Source organism: Meles meles, chromosome 2 (assembly GCF_922984935.1).
Source record: "Meles meles chromosome 2, mMelMel3.1 paternal haplotype, whole genome shotgun sequence".
Lineage (NCBI taxonomy): Eukaryota > Metazoa > Chordata > Mammalia > Carnivora > Mustelidae > Meles > Meles meles.
The window spans coordinates 107,076,189-107,094,523 of record NC_060067.1 but is presented as its reverse complement, the minus strand read 5'-3'; the positions used below and the strand labels follow the sequence as shown (position 1 = coordinate 107,094,523).

The window sequence follows — 18,335 nt, the reverse complement described above, 5'->3', positions numbered from 1 at the left end:
ACTTTAAAAAAATGTCTTCTCTTTCTCACTTTACAATGAAAATACCAAGGGAAAAATAAAGAAGAAAACGTATTTATTACAACTGGCTGTCATATTAAGTCACACAAAATGAAATATTGCACCGTCGGCAGTTCGTTGGTATTACATATCACTATTGGTCAGGTGGGATTCAGAACGGTAAGGAGGCATAAGACAGCACACCACATACACAACATGCAACCAGCAAAGTGCATTATTTCGGATATTTCACTTCAGTAAAAATAGGAAACAAAGTCACGCCAAGGAAAGAGCTGCAAGGAAGTGTAGCTTTCTTCGATTAAAAAAAAAAAGATATTGGGGCGCCTGGGTGGCTCGGTGGATTAAGCCGCTGCCTTTGGCTCAGGTCATGATCTCAGGGCCCTGAGATCGAGCCCTGCATCGGGCTCTCTGCTCCGCAGGGAGCCTGCTTCCTCCTCTCTCTCTGCCTGCCTCTCTGCCTACTTGTGATCTCTCTCTCTGTCAAATAAATAAAAAAAATAAAGTCTTTAAAAAAAAAGATATTAATAAACAATTAAAATTAAAGAACTTAAGATACTTTAGCTTGTAGCAGAAATTGTACAACATAAACGTCACTTGAAAGGTTTATATTCTTTTACCACTTTCCTAGTTTTAGTTAACTGAATAAAGAGAAAAGATTGGCAGAAGGAACTGAAAGTATCTAAAGCAGGACCATCGCGGGTCAAATAGAAGGAGCTGGGGCGCCTGGGTGGCTCAGTGGGTTGGGCCTCTGCACGGTCCCTGGGATCAGCCCCACACAGGGCTCTCTGCTCAGCGGGGAGCCTGCTTCCCTCTCTCTCTTCCTGCCTGCCTCTCTGCCTACTTGTGATCTCTGTCTGTCAAATAAATAAAATCTTAAAAAAAAATCTAAGGAGCAGAAAAACCCCTCAGGGTTACACAAAACTGCCTAATGGCTAGCTTTAAACAGTTCGTCGTTTGAGTATGTTAACTTTTTTTTAAAACCTGGCTTGTTGGGGTGAGGGAACGAGTCAGGCACCGCAGGGGGCCGGGAAGGGTGCTCGTGGTGAGCATGCAATCCTAGGGCCCTGGCACCCGACCGGTTCCGGGAAGAAAGGGGCCCGGACGAGAGAGGCCAAGTAAATACCGACGCCAGGAGAAACTCACTTTTGAAAGGCACTTTCTGGTTACAAAGCACTCTCACATGCTTTATCTCATCGGACACAGTACCCTTTCTGCGGGCCTCGAGCGTCTACAGATGGGAAAGGCCCAACGTGAACACACGCCCTCTTCAAAACCGAGATTCCACGGAAGGCCTCCTTACTCATCCTTTGCCGCGACTCCGCACCTCGCGGCCGCGCGCTCCCCCTTGGCGTCCGCGACGCGCACACGTCACTCGCCCGCTGCCAATCGGCGCCCAGCAGGTCAACCTCTCCTCTGGGGGCCCTCAGCGCCGCCCCCTCCTGCCCACCGCAGGACCCAGGCCGCGGCGCCCGCCGGCCGCTTCCGCTCTCCGCGCAGGCGCGACAGCTCGGCCGTAGAACGGCGCGGGCCGGGAGGGGAGTGGACGCTGCTGGCGAGGATGGTGTTGGAGAGCGTGGCGCGCATCGTGAAGGTGCAGCTCCCGGCGTATCTAAAGCGGCTTCCGGTCCCCGAGAGCCTTACCGGGTTCGCCCGGCTCACAGGTAATCCCCGCCTTCCTCCAGTTTCCATCCTTGCACGTCTCCCAACGTGGGAGTGGGGGGTGGTCTAAACCTCCCCGGGCCAAGGGGCGGGGCTTGGCGAGTGGCGCGTTACTCCGTGACCCCGTGCGCAGACGGCGGGGGCGGACGCCGGCGCAGTCGCTTTGGAGCGCGAGTGATTCCACTTCTCGTCCTTGTCCTAGTGGCTTTTCCGAGTCCTTTCGTGATGGGAAACCGGGTTTTTGCAGAGAAAGTGCCAAGTTGATAGCGAGCCCATATCTTTCATCTCTCTCTTTGTATCTCTCACTGCTGTGTGCTTGTTTGTGTTAGAGTAGGATAAGTCATCGTTATCTAAGGCGCTGTGCAATCAGGCAGTCCCAGCTCTCAGCGGGGTTTTACCCACAGCGTGTGAGTGTGTGTGTGTGGTGGGGGGAGAGAAACAGAGCCATACACGCAATATGTGTATGACAGTTTTACTCAGTAACAAAATCCGAGAATAGCCTCCTTTCCCATAGGGAAGACTTGAACTACTCCCAGGGCATTTGAGGTTAACTCCATTACCTTGGGCCTGGATGTAGTTAAGGTAACTTGAGTTCAGGAAAGAAAAGTTAGCCGAAAGGTGTTCAAAGGCTAGTACGATAGACCAAATGTTAGGTAATGAAATTTAATGAATATATGTAACATCGTGTTTTTAAGATCCGTTCTTTACAAAACAAAAACCCCACAACTCAGGATTTCACGCCTAAAAGACGAAAATTTCCATAATGCAGCCAACACTTGGAAGATTTTGTTGGGTTTGGGGTGTTAACAGTCTAAGAGGGGTATTTGCAAACCAGACTGAGACTGATTGAGATGGTGAGGGGAGAAAAAACCATGTTGATTCGGCAGACTTTGAACTCATAGATCCTGAATGGGAATAAAACATGCATTGAGATAATTTTAAGATCAATAGGGCTCCTTAGCCTGGAGCAGTCTGGAGTTCTGTGGTAGCTGACATGAAACATAGTGTTTGGAAGGCTTACTGGTGGAAGGAGAATAACATTCTTTGTATACCAAAAGACAGAACTAGGACCAAATTAGTGAAAATTATTTGGAGATGGATTTCAGCCCCAATACACAGAAGGCTTCTGGTTTTTTTGTTTGTTTGTTTTTTAAGAGAATACTGTCCCTAAAAAAGGATAATTTTTTTTTTAATAAAAGGCAGAATCAGATAGTAGATTTAGAGGAGGTAAACTAGAGGACATTCTAAATCTAGAGATTCTTTGAATTATGGCTTGGTAGGAAGCTCGTAATTGAATAGAAAGCATGGTAACTGAATAACATTGAAAGAAGCATCAAACCTCAGAATCAGGGTAAAAGTAACATAAAATGAAAAAATGTTTCAAGTATTTATAAACATCAAAATCTTTTGATCCTGTAATTCTGGTAGATTTTCTGCAGTTATGTAAAATTTTGACTTTTTTCCCTTTACCATTGCTTTTACTTTAGTACTTTACATATTTTAATATATTCCCCTTTTTCTAACAACTGTATAATCCTGTTTTAGACTAACGTCATGGTAGGCCTATCCATTCCCCTGCAGTTGGAAATTTGGAATGTTTGTGCATATATATCTTTCATTCATAATGTTCTGGTAAGTAGCCCTATACCAGTTGTTAGGGGTTTTTTCCTCCTTTGAATTATACCCTCGAATGTATTCACAAAAATGGTAATACCGGGTCAGAAGAATATAATTGTTTTGTGACATTATTTCCCAGTTGCCAACTTTTATTAATAATTTACTCAAATTAATTGCCAAGTTTTTAACAGGAAAGAAAGAAGTCCCCTTACTCCCACCCCAGTCCAGTGTAACCTGAGTTATGTGTGCTGATTCCAGTGGTAGCTGGTTTTACATTGGTTTCAATTTTCTGTAAATGTAGTGTAGTTGTAACAGTACAAAGTATGTAATTTGATTGAATGGCTAGATTTTAGAAGTGGATTTTTTTTCCCCCTTCAAAATCTCCACTGTCAACAAATACTTAATTCCTATTAAAGGCATTAAGGAAAGAGGCGCCTGGGTGGCTCAGTGGGTTAAAGCCTCTGCCTTAGGCTCAGGTCACAATCCCAGGGTCCTGGGATCGAGCCCCACATCGGGCTCTCTGCTCCGTGGGGAGACTGCTTCCTGCTCTCTCTCTGCCTGCCTCTCTGCCTACTTGTAATCTCTCTCTCTCTGTCAAATAAATAAATAAATAAAATCTTGGAAAAAAAAAAGGGCATTAAGGAAACTTAGCCTAAAGTTTTTCTTCCTTAAATCAATAATACATAGTAACTTCCTCTTCGAAGCTGTTGAATATTTAAAGCGGGGACTGATTCTCAGGAAGAGTGACAACATTGATAAATATCTTAAGAACATGTATTTAAGGGGCGCCTGGGTGGCTCAGTGGGTTAAAGCCTCTGCCTTCGGCTCAGGTCATGATCCCGGGGTCCTGGGATCAAGCCCCATGTCGGGCTCTCTGCTCCATGGGGAGCTTGCTTCCTCCTCTCTCTCTGCCTGCCTCTCTGCCTAGTTGTGATTTCTCTCTGTCAAATAAATAAAATATTTAAAAAAAAAAAAAGAACATGTATTTAAGTTCCATTATAATGTGTCTATTTTATTTTTTTAAAGATTTTATTTATTTATTTGACAGAGATCACAAGCAGGGAGAGAGGCAGGCAGAGAGAGAGAGAGGAGGAAGCAGGCTCCCCGCCAAGCAGAGAGCCCGATGCGGGGCTCGATCCCAGGACTCTGGGATCATGACCTGAGCAAAAGGCAGAGGCTTTAACCCACTGAGCCACCCAGGCGCCCCTAATGTGTCTATTTTAGTTCTTATTGTATTGCTTGTTAGGAAACATGTTTGTAATAACTGCTTTATGAAAAAATGAGGTAGTCTGTTTCATACTAGACAACAAGATAACAGTTGCAGAATTTGTTTTGGAGCACTATGGAAGAAAATTCCCACTCACCAATTTCTATTCTGAGTCTTCCCTTCAGAGTAGATTGTAATAGCTAATTACATTTATCTGTCTTGATTGAGCTACTTACAGAATCCATACTTAGACTTTTGTTGAAACAACCTGGAGGATCACTTTTCAGCAAATGTTTAAAATGTCTAAGACACCAAAAGTGTTTTCATTTTCTATCTGAAAATTAGAAGGAAGTAATGGCTTACATTTTTATTGCTTTTTTTTTTTCCTTCCCTATTTACATCTAGTGGTTTTTTTAAAAGCACTTGGCTCTCTCATGATGACTCTGCATTCTTAGTAAACACTTGGAGATCCTTAATCACCATACAGTATTTACAGACAGTCCTTATCTATTAGAAACAACTTACCTATTTTTGTTTAGGTCATATGTTTAACAGTGAGTCTTTTAAGATAAATTTGTATGATTCTGCCCTTTGGAATTGTAGTCTATTCTAATACTCTGACCTTAAAAAAGCTTTCCCTGTTGTATAAACTTTTAAAATAGAACAACAACAAAATCTTCCTATGCGGAAAAGCTTGCTGTGAAACTAAATGTAGTAGCTCTTCCCTCCTTGACCCTGTTTGCTTCTTTGAAACATAACAGTTATGCTCCTAAAGATAACACAGTGAATCCCAAGATAATCAGTATGTTTTCTGGAGTAACACAAGCATGTCAGAGCTGACAGCTTTAAAGGCATTAGCTCTGTTTATCCAGAAAGGGTCAATTTTGAATGAAGAATTTAGAAGTGGAAAAGGGTTGAAAACGTATATCGGTAAGAAGACTTCTACAAGCATGTTTATAGCAACATTATTTGTAATAGCCCCAAACTGGAAGCAACCAAAATATCTACCAAGAGGAGAGTGGATAAACAAATTGTAGTATATTCAGAGTGGAATATTGGTTATCAGGTAAAGGGAATGAATTACTGATCCACTGGATGAATCTCAGAAAAACTTAATGTTGAGTGAAAAATCTTTGGTTGTAGACATCAGTGGTGGGAGGATAGACTGGAAAGGGACAGAAGAATACTTTCTTGGGTGGTAGAGTATTTTGAATGTTTTTATGTTTTCAGTGGAGGCTGCTGGAGTATATTTAATTGTACCGCTCAGAGCTAAACACCTAAGATCTGCTTATTGTATGTAAAATTTGCCACAATTTTTTTTTTAAAGAAATAGAATAAAAGGTGAGTTTTCTCAATAGGGGTATATAAGAAATTATTAAGTTCAAACTAAAAAGTTGCATTTATTACTATGTAAATACTAGCGATTATTTCTAAAAGATCAAAGAATTTTATCTTAGGGGCGCCTGGGTGGCTCAGTGGGTTGAGGCCTCTGCCTTCGGCTCAGGTCGTGATCCCGGGGTCCTGGGATCGAGCCCCGCATCGGGCTCTCTGCCCCGCAGGGAGCCTGCTTCCTCCTCTCTCTCTGCCTGCCTCTCTGCCTAGTTGTGATTTCTCTCTGTCAAATAAATTTAAAAAAAAAAATTATAAAAAAAAAAGAATTTTATATTAAAAAACTGTTTTTGAGAATTTGGGAAAAGAGTTACATAGTTTCTAGAAGTTTTAAAAGTTTTTTCCCTCTTCTTAGCTAGACCAACTGTATTTAAGTCAGTGTAATTAAAGAATTAAAGATTATACTAGCCTTTGTGGAGAACAATTTCAGTCTCAACACATTTTGTGCCATCTAACTACTTTGCAGTATAAAATTTTTCAAGTCATCAGGTGTTTTTTGAGTACTTGGTCCAGGAAGTGTTTTAATTTTTTTTTAATTTTATTTTTTTAAACATTTTTTTTTTTTAAAGATTTTATTTATTTATTTGACAGAGAGAGATCACAAGTAGGCAGACAGATCTCTGCCAAGCAGAGAGCCCGATGCGGGACTCGATCCTAGGACCCTGAGATCATGACCTGAGCTGAAGGCAGCGGCTTAAACCACTGAGCCACCCAGGCGCCTCCTATTTTTTTAAACATTTTATTTATTTATTTGACAGACAGAGATCACAAGTAGGCAGAGAGGCAGGCAGAGAGAGAGAGGGAAACAGGCTCCCTGCTGAGCAGAGAGCCCGATGCGGGGCTCGATCCCAGGACCCTGTAATCATGACCTGAGCCGAAGGCAGAGGCTTAACCCACTGAGCCACCCAGGCGCCCCCAGGAAGTGTTTTAGACACCAAAACACTGTTCATAGGAATGAATGGAAAAAAGGTTTTTAAATTGATCATTAATTTCATTTTACTGGCCTTTGGTCCTGAACAGTTCATATTAGATTTTAAGTGCCAATAGTAAAACCATCCCTTGAAAATATTTTACTTTCCTCTTTTTACAATTCAGAGATAGAAATATTTCTATCTTATCTAATAAGAAAGCATGTTATTAAACTATCAGCAACCATGTTTCCAACATTATTTTAATAGTATCATTATACACCACCTTTTGAGAAGGCAAAAGTCTGTCCTAGATTCTTAGAATATAATTCCTCATAGAGATCCATGTGTGTCTGTGTGTGCTTTTACAAAATATTTTTATCATTGTATTTGTTTATGTATCTTGGTCAGGAATAGGGTGTGATAGGTAGCCTATCTTTGTAAAAGTTTGAATCTGCCCTGTCCTAATTTGAATTGTTTCTCTGAGGAGATACTTTCTTTGAACAGTATCTAAACTTCCAAAAAATTATGTGAAAATTGCTTGCTATGCAGGTTGCTTTGAAATGTTCTTTTTGGTCTAGATTTTGTTACTCTGATGGTATGAGTTGTTTCAGTCTACCTTCTGAGGCTGTGGCGTATCTTAATAGTGGGAAGTAGAATATTACAAAACATATTTAAAATTCTGCTTGGTATTTTAGAATTAGTGTGGGTTTTTTTGTTTTTGTTTTTGTTTTTAACTTAGAAACAGTTATTTTAAAAAAATTGGAATCAGGAAAACTTCACTGGAGAGGAGGAAGATCTTCCTGAAGTGAAAAATTTGAAAAAAAGGAAAAAATTTGAGGAAATTTAAGCCTTTTACGTTCAAATGAGTAAGCAGAATGTTGCCTAACTGGGTCCCTTTTTAGTAGATTGAATGTTGACGTCACACTAAGGTCCATGTACTTGACTTAATTATAGCCCAAAATACCTACACCCCACACTCTCCCACCCTTGATCTCTCACACTGTTATCTTCTACTCCTGGCTTGTCTACTTCATGATTTTTCATAGATGCACCTCCTTGCCCTAAATGAAACAGAGCTCTCCCTGAGGAAGTCACTTTCACTTCCCCTGCCTGTAGCTCTCTCATTGGTATCTTTTCTTTCTCTATCTTTCCTTGTCGTCTCTGGGATGAGGGGGCAGAGAAAGTTGGCATATTTTAGGCTCTGCAGAGCAGCTTCCACACTGGACTACTTCACTGTTTCAAAGAAAACTGTGACTTGTGCCATCCATCAGTATCCCTAATTTTTTGCTGCTAACTATTGACCTTTTAGTCTCTCTCTAATATTCTTTATTTTATTTTATTTTATTTTATTTTATTTATTTGACAGAGAAAGAGAGATCACAAGTAGGCAGAGAGGCAGGCAGAGAGAGAGGGGGAAGCAGGGTCCCTGCTGAGCAGAGAGCCCGATTCGGGGCTCTATCCCAGGACCTTGAGATCATGACCTGAGCTGAAGGCAGAGGCTTAACCCACTGAGCCACCCAGGCACCCCTCTTTTTTATATTCTTTAAAGATGTCAACACATCATATTTTCCCCTTTCTTCTACAGCACTACACTGGTCTTTTCCTGATTAAAATTGTTCTTTTTATGTTCTATTTTGTTTTGTTTTTAAGTTAGAGACCAGTATCTCCATCCATCCAGATAATGAAACCAGAAATCTGGAATCATAAAAAGCCTCACTTCCTCCATAATTGATCACTCACCCAATCCTATCGATTTTATTGAGTTAGTGGTTCTTACGCGTCAAGGCAAGTGAAGATTGATCACAGACCTACTCAGTGTTCCCAGTGAAAGCATCAAACTATCCTCAAAAAATGCATGCACACATGCACTGTTAAGGCAGTGTCAGGGGATCTATTTGTCCTTTTTACTTTAATGGCCACTGCCTTAGTTTAAGTTTGCATGATTTTTTTCGGGATTATTTCCGTGGATTTCTAACAGATTTTCTTGCATCTTGTCCTCCCACTACCAGCCCTGTCTGCTCTTACCGCTGTTTCTCCACCAGTCCATCTTCCATCTGATAACCATAATTCCATCAGATTCCATAAAGAATAGCTTTCCATTTACTTTAATATTTAGATATATCAATGATTCCCTTTTATGTACAGAGTGGATTATTACCTACCTATTGATTTTTTTTTTTTTTTAAGATTTTATTTCTTCATTTGACACAGAATGAAAGAGTACGAGCAGGGGGAGCTGTAGGCAGAGCTGCAAGCAGGCACCCCAAGGAGCAGGGAACCTGACATGAGGCTCCATCCCAGAACCTGGGGTTATGACCTGAGTGGAAGGCAGACGCTTAACTGACTGAGTCACCCAGGTGCCCCTCCTGTTGATTTTTATCATTTGGCACCTGGTCACCTGCATAGTCCTTCCCTGTTTCATGATATTCCAGCAGTATTGTTACTTTTCATGCATCTTGTATCTCTGCCTTTGCCTATGCTGTTTCTTCTGTATGAAATACAGCCCCTCCTCCCATATGCCTGTGGACTCCTATACTCTTAACTCATCTTTCAGAAACCTAGTTAGGTGCCATATCCTCTCTGTAAAGTCTGCTCATCCCTGCAGAGTTAATCATGTCTTCTGTATTGCTTATTTATAATTATACATACTATACAGTAGTGTAATCCTTTTTTATAGATCTGTATTCCATTCTAGATGAAAAGTTTCTTTGGGTTAGGGATTGTTTCTTATAATTTTTGTATCTTCACCTGTCATATCACCTAATCTGTTTGTGAGGTCTTATACTTCTTGAGGGCACTTATAATTTTTTCCTTAAATGTCTTAAACAGAATTTTTATCTGTTAACTTACACTGTTATCATTCATAAGCCTTGAACAAAGGCAAACAAGTGCATACTAATGGGAGTTACCTTAGATGCCAGTTTAGTGGAGTACAGACTCAATTCAGTTAAAATTAATTGAAGTCTTGGTTTACATAAGTCTGTTAGAGGATAGTGAGTGGGTGAGGAGACCGATACTTTAGTTTCAGGGTGGAATGTATTAGTAGCTTCTTTTTGCATAGTACTCAAAAGTTTCTAGAGTGGTTTCCAACTTCATTCATTCATTCTTCCCAACAGTTCTATGAAGTTGGAAGTTTCTTTACATGTACTCTTTGTTGTGCCTTGAAAGTTCTTTACTCAAGTCTTTGAGCTCCCTGCTTTTCCTTTAGGTCGTGGCTTAAAGATCTTTTTTCCTTCCTGTGTCCCTTACCTAAAGCTGCAGTCAGCCTACTGCTTTGCCCCTAGGATAGTCTCTTTCTTGTATCATCCTGTTTGTTTCCTTCATAGCTCTTATTATAGTCTAAAATTATCTTTCTTATTTATTTGTTTACTTGGTTATGGTTATCTCCTGCTCTAAAATGTATACTGTATGAATATACAAGGACCTTGTACATCTGCCTCTGAATCCCCAGCACCTAATGTAAAATTTGGGATGTGGTGGGTACTTGCATTGTTGAACAAATGAATGAATTATGTTGTTCTGTTTTATAGACCAAAGAAACCTAATTCCGAGTATATGAAAATCTGGATTTATTCCACAGATAAACTGTGAATTCGTTATGTATTGAAATCCTACTTTTGTGCCAGGCACTGTACTGAGCACTGGGTACATAGAAACAGATAAGAAAGCTGCTACACTTGCATTAGCACTTTATCTCCACATCATGGGTACTTACTATGTAGTCAAAAACTAAATTGGAATTGTTTAAGAATAGCAAAGAGGTCAGATTTGTTAATTCATTAAAATCTATTAAGTACTGAAATTGGCGAGGGAACTCAGAGGGGATTGATTTTACAAGAGCAAACTTTCTAGTGTGAGGGAAATACCCCATATTTTGCTTCAGGTGGTGTTTATAGGTCTAGATAGGTGTAAAGACTCATCCAGTAAAGCACTTAACTCAAAGCTCAACAGGCTATACTATAAATTATGAATCAATATAAAATAAAATAAATTGAAGCAAGCATTATTTAGGCACGGAGGATATAGTGGTGACCTGGACAAATAAGGTGTCTGCTTTTGTAGATCTTACATCCTGATTGGGATGGATGTAAGCTGTTAAAATTCATGTTTCCAAATGATGCTAAGAAATTGGGAAATGTTCCTGATATAAAGTGAAAAATGTAAGATATGGACTAAATATACAACATGGTCTCAGTATTGGTTTTTATGTATTTAAAACACATATTTACAGAGCAAAAACAAAAAGTAAAATTTTATCAACTCTTGACTGATAGTATTATAAGTTATTTTTATACTTTCCTAAATTTTGTAAAATAAGTGCTGTTTTTGATAATCCTAAACAATAAAGAATACACTGTACAAAATATACATTATACCTAACAATTAGGAGGTAATAGTTTTCCCCTCAAAGTATCTAAAATTCCTGTAATAGCTCAACATATATCAAGCAGGTTCATTGGAAATAACTATTTTAAAATTTTTAAAAATTTGATTTTTCTGTATTTCATATTTGTTTGCTAAAAATCAACCTTAATAAATACATTTAAAATTATTAACCTTCAAAGACTTTATTATTTTTCTTTATAAAGCTTTTCTGTAGTTAAATTGAAGATTATCACCTTCAAAAAGTAGATTGTACTCAGGCTCTTCTTTCAGTTACTTTGTTGTAGGAGATAATAGGACTTTTTATTCCCATACTATCACAGAGTAATGTTTTACTGAGGAATTAAGTACGTCAAAAGAACATTTTCTGAAGTAGATTTTTAAATGTATTAACACCATTTTTTCCCTGAGATTTGTGGGCTAGGACAGGAAATGCCAAACTTAAGAATCTAAGTTAAGGTTTTCATCTTTAAATTCCTATTTACTTTTTGAGTTTGAGTCATTTAACCTCATGACTTCTTAATTTTGTAATATGCAGAATAATAATTAAAGTTACTCTACATTTAATAAACATTTACTAGATACCTACTACTTTAAAATATTTTACTGGGTATTGGGGGTCAATAGATATTCATTGCCGGACTACAAGATAAGTGCAAATAAATAATTACAGTACTATGTGGTGAGTGAGAAAGGGACTGACATTTATGCTCTGCATTCATTCATTAAGTCATTCATAAAACACCAATGAGGTATTTACTTTGTGTCAGGGAGAGTGGTAGGGACAAATGAGTCAGTTTTATAAGCAGATGACAGTGGTGTGATAAAAGAAACAGGAAAAGGGTTGGAAGTACAAGAGGAAATGATAGATTTTGCTTTGTGAAATCAAGGAAGACTTCTGGAGAAGGCAATATATGACATTAATCTTAAAGGGTCTACACAAACCAGTCTAATAAACTAGAGGCAGAAAGAAGGAATTCCTTATGCAAAGAAAAAGGAAGGCAGCTACTAGGTGGTAGCTTTGGGTGGTTTCAGGTAGGTAAGAGATGGGTGCCGAAGCTGTCAAAGCCTTGCCATGTTGTAGAGAGTTACTTTATTGAAGCAATGGTCCGTAGCAGTGCATCCAAAAAAACATGATGGAAGTGTTCTCTGGCTGTCAGAGTAGCCACTAGTACCTTGTCATTATTGAGCTGGTGATATGTAACTAGTTTGTCTTAGAAACTAAATTTTAGGGGCGCCTGGGTGGCTCAGTGGGTTGGGCCTCTGCCTTTGGCTCAGGTCATGATCCCGGGATCGAGCCCCGCATCGGGCTCTCTGCTTGGCAGGGAACCTGCTCCCCCCGCCCCCCTGCCTGTCCCTCTGCCTACTTGCAATCTCTCTCTGTCAAATAAATAAAATCTTTTTAAAAAACCTGAATTTTAAATTTTACTTAATTTTAATTTATTTAAAGTTTATAGCTTTATGTGTGTTTTAATCATGTTTTTAAATTTTCTATATTTTATGATACTTTGACATCATGAGGGCCAAGAAGAACCTGCACCTTCCCAGCTAATTCCTAGAGATAGTAAACAACCTGCGGGAAGAACAGACTTTTCATATGCAAACCAACCACCGCCTTTAAATCACTCTCACATAGCACACCAGTATTTCTCCTGCCCTAATCACCCAGGGCTCGGTACTAGACAACTAGAGACTACCCCTATAGCCCAGAGCCCATGAAAATTATTCCTTCACCTTTTCCATGGAAAACACAAGATTTGTGCCAGTGTTTTCCTTTTGCCTTCCTCCTGACCAAATCTGGTACTTCCTTGTGTGGCTCTGTGTGACATGGTGTACCTGTTCTTGGGAATTGCAAACAGTAAACTTTTCTTTCAAGGCAGTTGTCTCTTTGTCTGTCATCTTACCATCCCTGGTTAAAATAAAATCACAGGTACAAATCAAAGCAGTGTGGCTTGTAGCTACTATGTTCGACAACAGCTGATCTATAGATAGACCCCTTCTCCCCAAGAAACAGTTCTTTTCATTTCCAGAACTTCAGTTCATTCAGAGAATCTATAGGGGGTGTCTCCACTTTGGTTATGAGAATAGAATGGTGAACATGATAGGTAAGGTCCTTGTCCTTACAGAGCTTCATTCTGGCGACTAAAAGATTATATCCCCAAAGATTCAACTATATACTGTTATCAAGTTGAGATGGCAATATTTTTTCAAAGGAGTGGCTACCAATTTCCATAACCTACTAATAAAAATTATGTATTATATATCTTCTCTGCTAGGCACTGTTACAGATACTATTCATATAGTATATAAATACCTGTTTCATTTAGAACCCATAACAAACCTTTGTCATGGTGATGTATCAAAAATAGTTTCATTTTGGAAGACTTCATACTAAGCCAGTTTTTTCTTTTAATACTTGAATAGTAAGAACAATTATCTCTGGGGTAGTTTTACCAAGAGAAGAACAGATAAAAATTTAAATCTGTTGGATTTGATTAAATCAAAACAGGTTAGGATTTATCGTCCTGCACTAAACCTGCTTATTAAGTTGTAGTTTACCCACATGAATAATGGATATAATAATGGTACCTACCAAGTATAGTTGTTTAACACAGCTTAACAGAAATAAAGTAATGCAGTTGTACTCTTAGCATAGTGTGTTAACATTCATTAGCATGCCTTGGCATATGATCTTTAGTTTTTCTTTTTTTCTTGACTAAGCTATTTCTACATAGTGCTTAGCAAGATAGCAGGTAAGCACTCAGTGAAGATTGTCAAAGGATAACATTTTAAGAACAGAAAGGTTTCTTGGGGCGCCTGGGTGGCTCAGTGGGTTAAAGCCTCTGCCTTGGGCTCAGGTCATGATCCCAGAGTCCTGGGATCGAGCCCCACATCGGGCTCTCTGCTCCGCGGGGAGCCTGCTTCCTCCTCTCTCTGCCTGCCTCTCTGCCTAGTTGTGATTTCTCTCTGTCAAATAAATAAAATATTAAAAAAAAAAAACAGAAAGGTTTCTCTACAGAGGCATGGCACTAGCCAACATTTGATGAACGCATACTGAAATGTTGAAATCTTGGTTTCGTTATGTGTTTGTCTTCACAGACATAGGGGCCATTTTATTTAGTCACTTATATTCCGTAACCCCCTCAAGACAGTACTTTGTACTCCCAAAGGCATTTAATGAACACTTAGGGAAAAAGATGTATCTAATGGGGCGCCTGGGTGGCTCAGTGCGTTAAAGCCTCTGCCTTCGGCTCGGGTCATGATCCCAGGGTCCTGGGATCGAGCCCCACATGGGGCTTTCTGCTCTGCGGGGAGCCTGCTTCCTTCTCTCTCTCTGCCTGCCTCTCTGCCTAGTTGTTATTTCTCTCTGTCAAATAAATAAAATATTAAAAAAAAAGATGTATCTAATAATGAGAACATTCAGTGTATGAAAATTTCAATTCTTTAAAATAATAGCTTCTAGAAGCATTTTTTTTTTAAGATTTTTATTTATTTATTTGACAGACAGAGATCACAAGTAGGCAGAGAAGCAGGCAGAGAGAGAGGAGGAAGCAGGCTCCCCACGGAGCAGAGAGCCTGATGTGGGGCTCGATCCCAGGACCCTGGGATTGTGACCTGAGCCGAAGGCAGAGGCTTTAACCCACTGAGTCACCCAGGCGCCGCTCTAGAAACATTTCTTAAGGAATCACTATGTCTTACCAAAAATGTAAATTAAGACACTGAAGACATGTTCTGTCTGAAATCCTAAATCAAGGGTAAAATATTCATTTTTGGGTATTCTGTTATATGATTTTAGACATGGAAATGTTTTCTAAATCTATAAAATGTATCATTTTTGTTTTTAATAATCGTGATCATTATTCCTGAAACAAAAACAAATTAAACACAAATATACTTAGTGTGAGGATAATGAAATAAGATATTTGACATAGGATAGGATCTATTTCTCCAAGTTTTGTGTTTCAAATCTTAAGTTAGCTCACAGATAAAATGAAGTGGTCTCAGGTATAGGTGGCTTGATTGTGTTTATTTATACGTTGTGTTATAGATAAGTTAGTTTTGAGATTAACATGAGAAGTAAAGAATAGGTAAAGAGTAAGCTCAAGGAAAATACGTGCTGTTTGAGCTCTGTTATGAGAGGGCCGCACGCTTAAATCTGTACGTGTTCAGTTGCAGAATGGCTTCGGTTACTGCCTTTCCTCGGTGTACTTGCACTACTTGGCTACCTTGCAATTCGTCCATTCCTCCCGAAGAAAAAACAACAGAAGGATAGCTTGATTAATCTTAAAATACAAAAGGAAAATCCCAAAGTGGTGAATGAAATAAACATTGAAGATCTGTGTCTCACCAAAGCAGCTTACTGTAGGTGTTGGCGTTCTAAAACGGTAAGATGTGTGCTCACACATACTCTAACACCGCACAGTTACAGTTGTTCTGCTTGTTAAATCATCACTTTTGAGGTTCTGGGAGACGAATGATTTTTCCATAGGGTTCAGTACTGAAATTCTATATTCCTAAGTTAAAGTTTGTATTTTATGATGGATACGTACCTGTTTTAGAAAAGTTACAGCAGCAAGGAAGGATAGAAATCTGATGCTTCAGAGCTCATGTCTGCCACTGATAGTGTGACTCTGGTTGGGCAGGTTACTTAATCCTAAATCTCTGATGTTCAGGGTTGGTGTTTTTTTTTTTTTTTTTTCAATAATATGTCAACATCGTAGACATTTTTTAGGATTTAGTGAGGTGCTGTATGTACAGTACCTTATATATAGATGAGCTAATAAATGGCACTTATAATTATGGATGACTTTTAATGTAGAAATAATAAAGAATATGGAGTGATGAGTATTACAGGTGGCTGGTGATATGTGTTCTAGTACTATGATCATAGGTTATTTGAAGTTTTAAGTACGTGAGTGTTCATCACAACATTTTTTTGTGATAGCAAAGTTTTGGAAATAATCTAGAGATGTATCTGATAATGGGAATGATTAAAGTATGGCATAATACAAATTAAGGGATATTAGGAAGCTATTACAAATCATGTTTTTAAAGACTATTTTAATGACATGAGAACATGATGTAATTAATAAGAAATGCACAGTACATTCAGTGTGATCCCAGTTTTGTTTTTTAAAAAAGGAATACAGTAAATGCAAAGGAAAAATAGATCAAAATCTTGAATATTGTTACTTATGAGTGAATTTTTTAATGTATTTTTAAGTTTTTTCAAAAATGTTATAGTATATGTGAGTTTTATAGTAAGAAAACATGAAGTAATGTTTTTTGAATTTAAATTGCAATTGACCCTTGAACAGCATGGAGGTTGGGGCAGCCACCCCCTGCACAGTCAAATCTGCTGATGACATAAACAGTCAATTAACACATACTTTGTATGTGAGATGTATTACTTACTTTATTCTTACCATGAAGTAAGCTAGAGAAAAAAATATGAAATTTTCTCTTCCCATGGTAAAAAAAAAAAAAAAGAGGGAGAGAGATTTATTAAAAAAAAAAACAAAACACAGTTACGTGGACCCACACAGTTCATACCTGTGTTGTTTAAGGGTCAACTGTACATTCTTTTCAAATTTAAATAAATGAAGAGGTAAGCTCTAATTTGGAGTTCCTCAGAGAACAAGGGTTTATTTTGGTCCCCCTTTCAACCTGTTTAATTGACTCTATAATAATTCAAAGCTTTTTATTGAAAATCTGTATCAAATAATACATTATTTTAAATTGTAGGATTTGCTATGATATTGGAATGAGTTAGGTTAGATGTAGAATACACATTACTCAGGAAAGCTGATGATTTTTTTTCAAAGTTATGTAATTTTTTTATAAGAACATTTCATAAATATTCCTACTTATTAAATCATTTTAAAAATAACACTTGTAATGTTTTATATGTTAATAAAAAAATAAAAATTATAATAAAAAAAGAAACAAAAAAATAAATAAAATAACACTTGTAATTCTTTTTCCTTTCTAGTTTCCTGCCTGTGATGGTTCACATAATAAACATAATGAATTGACAGGAGATAATGTGGGTCCACTAATACTGAAGAAGAAAGAAGTATAATAGTAATGAATTAGGATTGAGTTCAGTTGTGTGCTGTAACAATATTTTTTCATTCTTTGTGTATAGAGGGTCTTTCAAATGGTGGTCTTAATTATTGCTACTGGTTGAGTAATTATTTCTGCCAATTTATTTTCTTGCTACACTACTGTTCATATTTGATACTTTGTATATTCAGTCGTTATATAGCGGTTAAATTGTACAACCCTTTCATTCGTAATGTATCTTCCTGAATAAAACCAACAGTCTTGGTTTTAACTAACTGAGAAAAATATGTTTTTGGTAGTGAATCCAAAGCTATTCCTCTGAATTTCAATATTTTGTACAGAATCTACACTTAAAGTTTTTCTCCCTACGTACACTGTTAAATATATTATTTTTCAGTCCCCTTCTGTTTGGGTCATTTGAAGTGATTTTTCCTCTTGGCCTTCCATTCTCCGTTCTTTTCAGATCAATAAGAAAAATATTGCTTTCAAGAATTACTTGAGTTTTTAAAGAGATAAATGCTTTGCTTTATAAAGACTGTGTCTAATAAGTGTGAATATCCCAATTTCCGAAAAGACATGAACTGGATATAGAAAGTTCCAAAAAGGAACAGTTATATGCATTATAAAAAATTTGTTTACTTTATAAAAGACTTGTTTGTGTTTGTTTAGGTGTGTGTTTTGTAAAAGTATCTTGAACTGACTCAGTGACAGGGTGGGATGGGGTGGCAAGAACACTTAAACTAAACTCCCAAGCTGCTGCAGTTTGAAGGTTAATTAGAAATGAACATAAAAAACATCTGAATTCATATTAAAATGATAAATTAGTGTCCAAAATCCTTTACATTTTTCTCTTTATAACAGTGTAAGCCAATAAAACATAAAATACAAAAAGGTTGCAAAATAAACTTACTGGAGAATCTTAAAACTTTTTTGTAATTTTTTAGCCTAAGTCTATTTGGTTTTATTGTACATTATAGTTCTTACATTAATAGCTATTCTTAAGTCTGTCTATTAAAGGCACAATCCTGTCAGTTTCCTGTGTCTTTTTTATATACAAAGAAGGTACAGGAGGCCGACATATTTAA

The 18,335-nt window shown here is 38.0% G+C and overlaps 1 protein-coding gene across 1 annotated transcript; it reads left to right on the top strand.

The window, feature by feature from the left end:
* Positions 1-1,167: 1,167 nt before the first annotated feature.
* On the top strand, positions 1,168-17,525 carry CISD2 (CDGSH iron sulfur domain 2). Its single transcript, XM_045996492.1, has 3 exons — positions 1,168-1,679; positions 15,355-15,569; positions 17,177-17,525. Exons 1-3 carry the CDS (start codon positions 1,199-1,201, stop codon positions 17,264-17,266), a joined length of 786 nt encoding a protein of 261 aa, XP_045852448.1. The 5' UTR covers positions 1,168-1,198; the 3' UTR covers positions 17,267-17,525.
* The last annotated feature ends 810 nt before the right edge of the window (positions 17,526-18,335 follow it).

Coding starts and splice junctions, on each gene's coding strand:
- CISD2 (XM_045996492.1), top strand. CDS start 1,199: ATGCTTTATCTCATCGGACACAGTACCCTTTCTGCGGGCCTCGAGCGT. Junction 1,680..15,354: donor CGGGTTCGCCCGGCTCACAG/GTAATCCCCGCC, acceptor GTACGTGTTCAG/TTGCAGAATGGCTTCGGTTA. Junction 15,570..17,176: donor GGTGTTGGCGTTCTAAAACG/GTAAGATGTGTG, acceptor TTTCCTTTCTAG/TTTCCTGCCTGTGATGGTTC.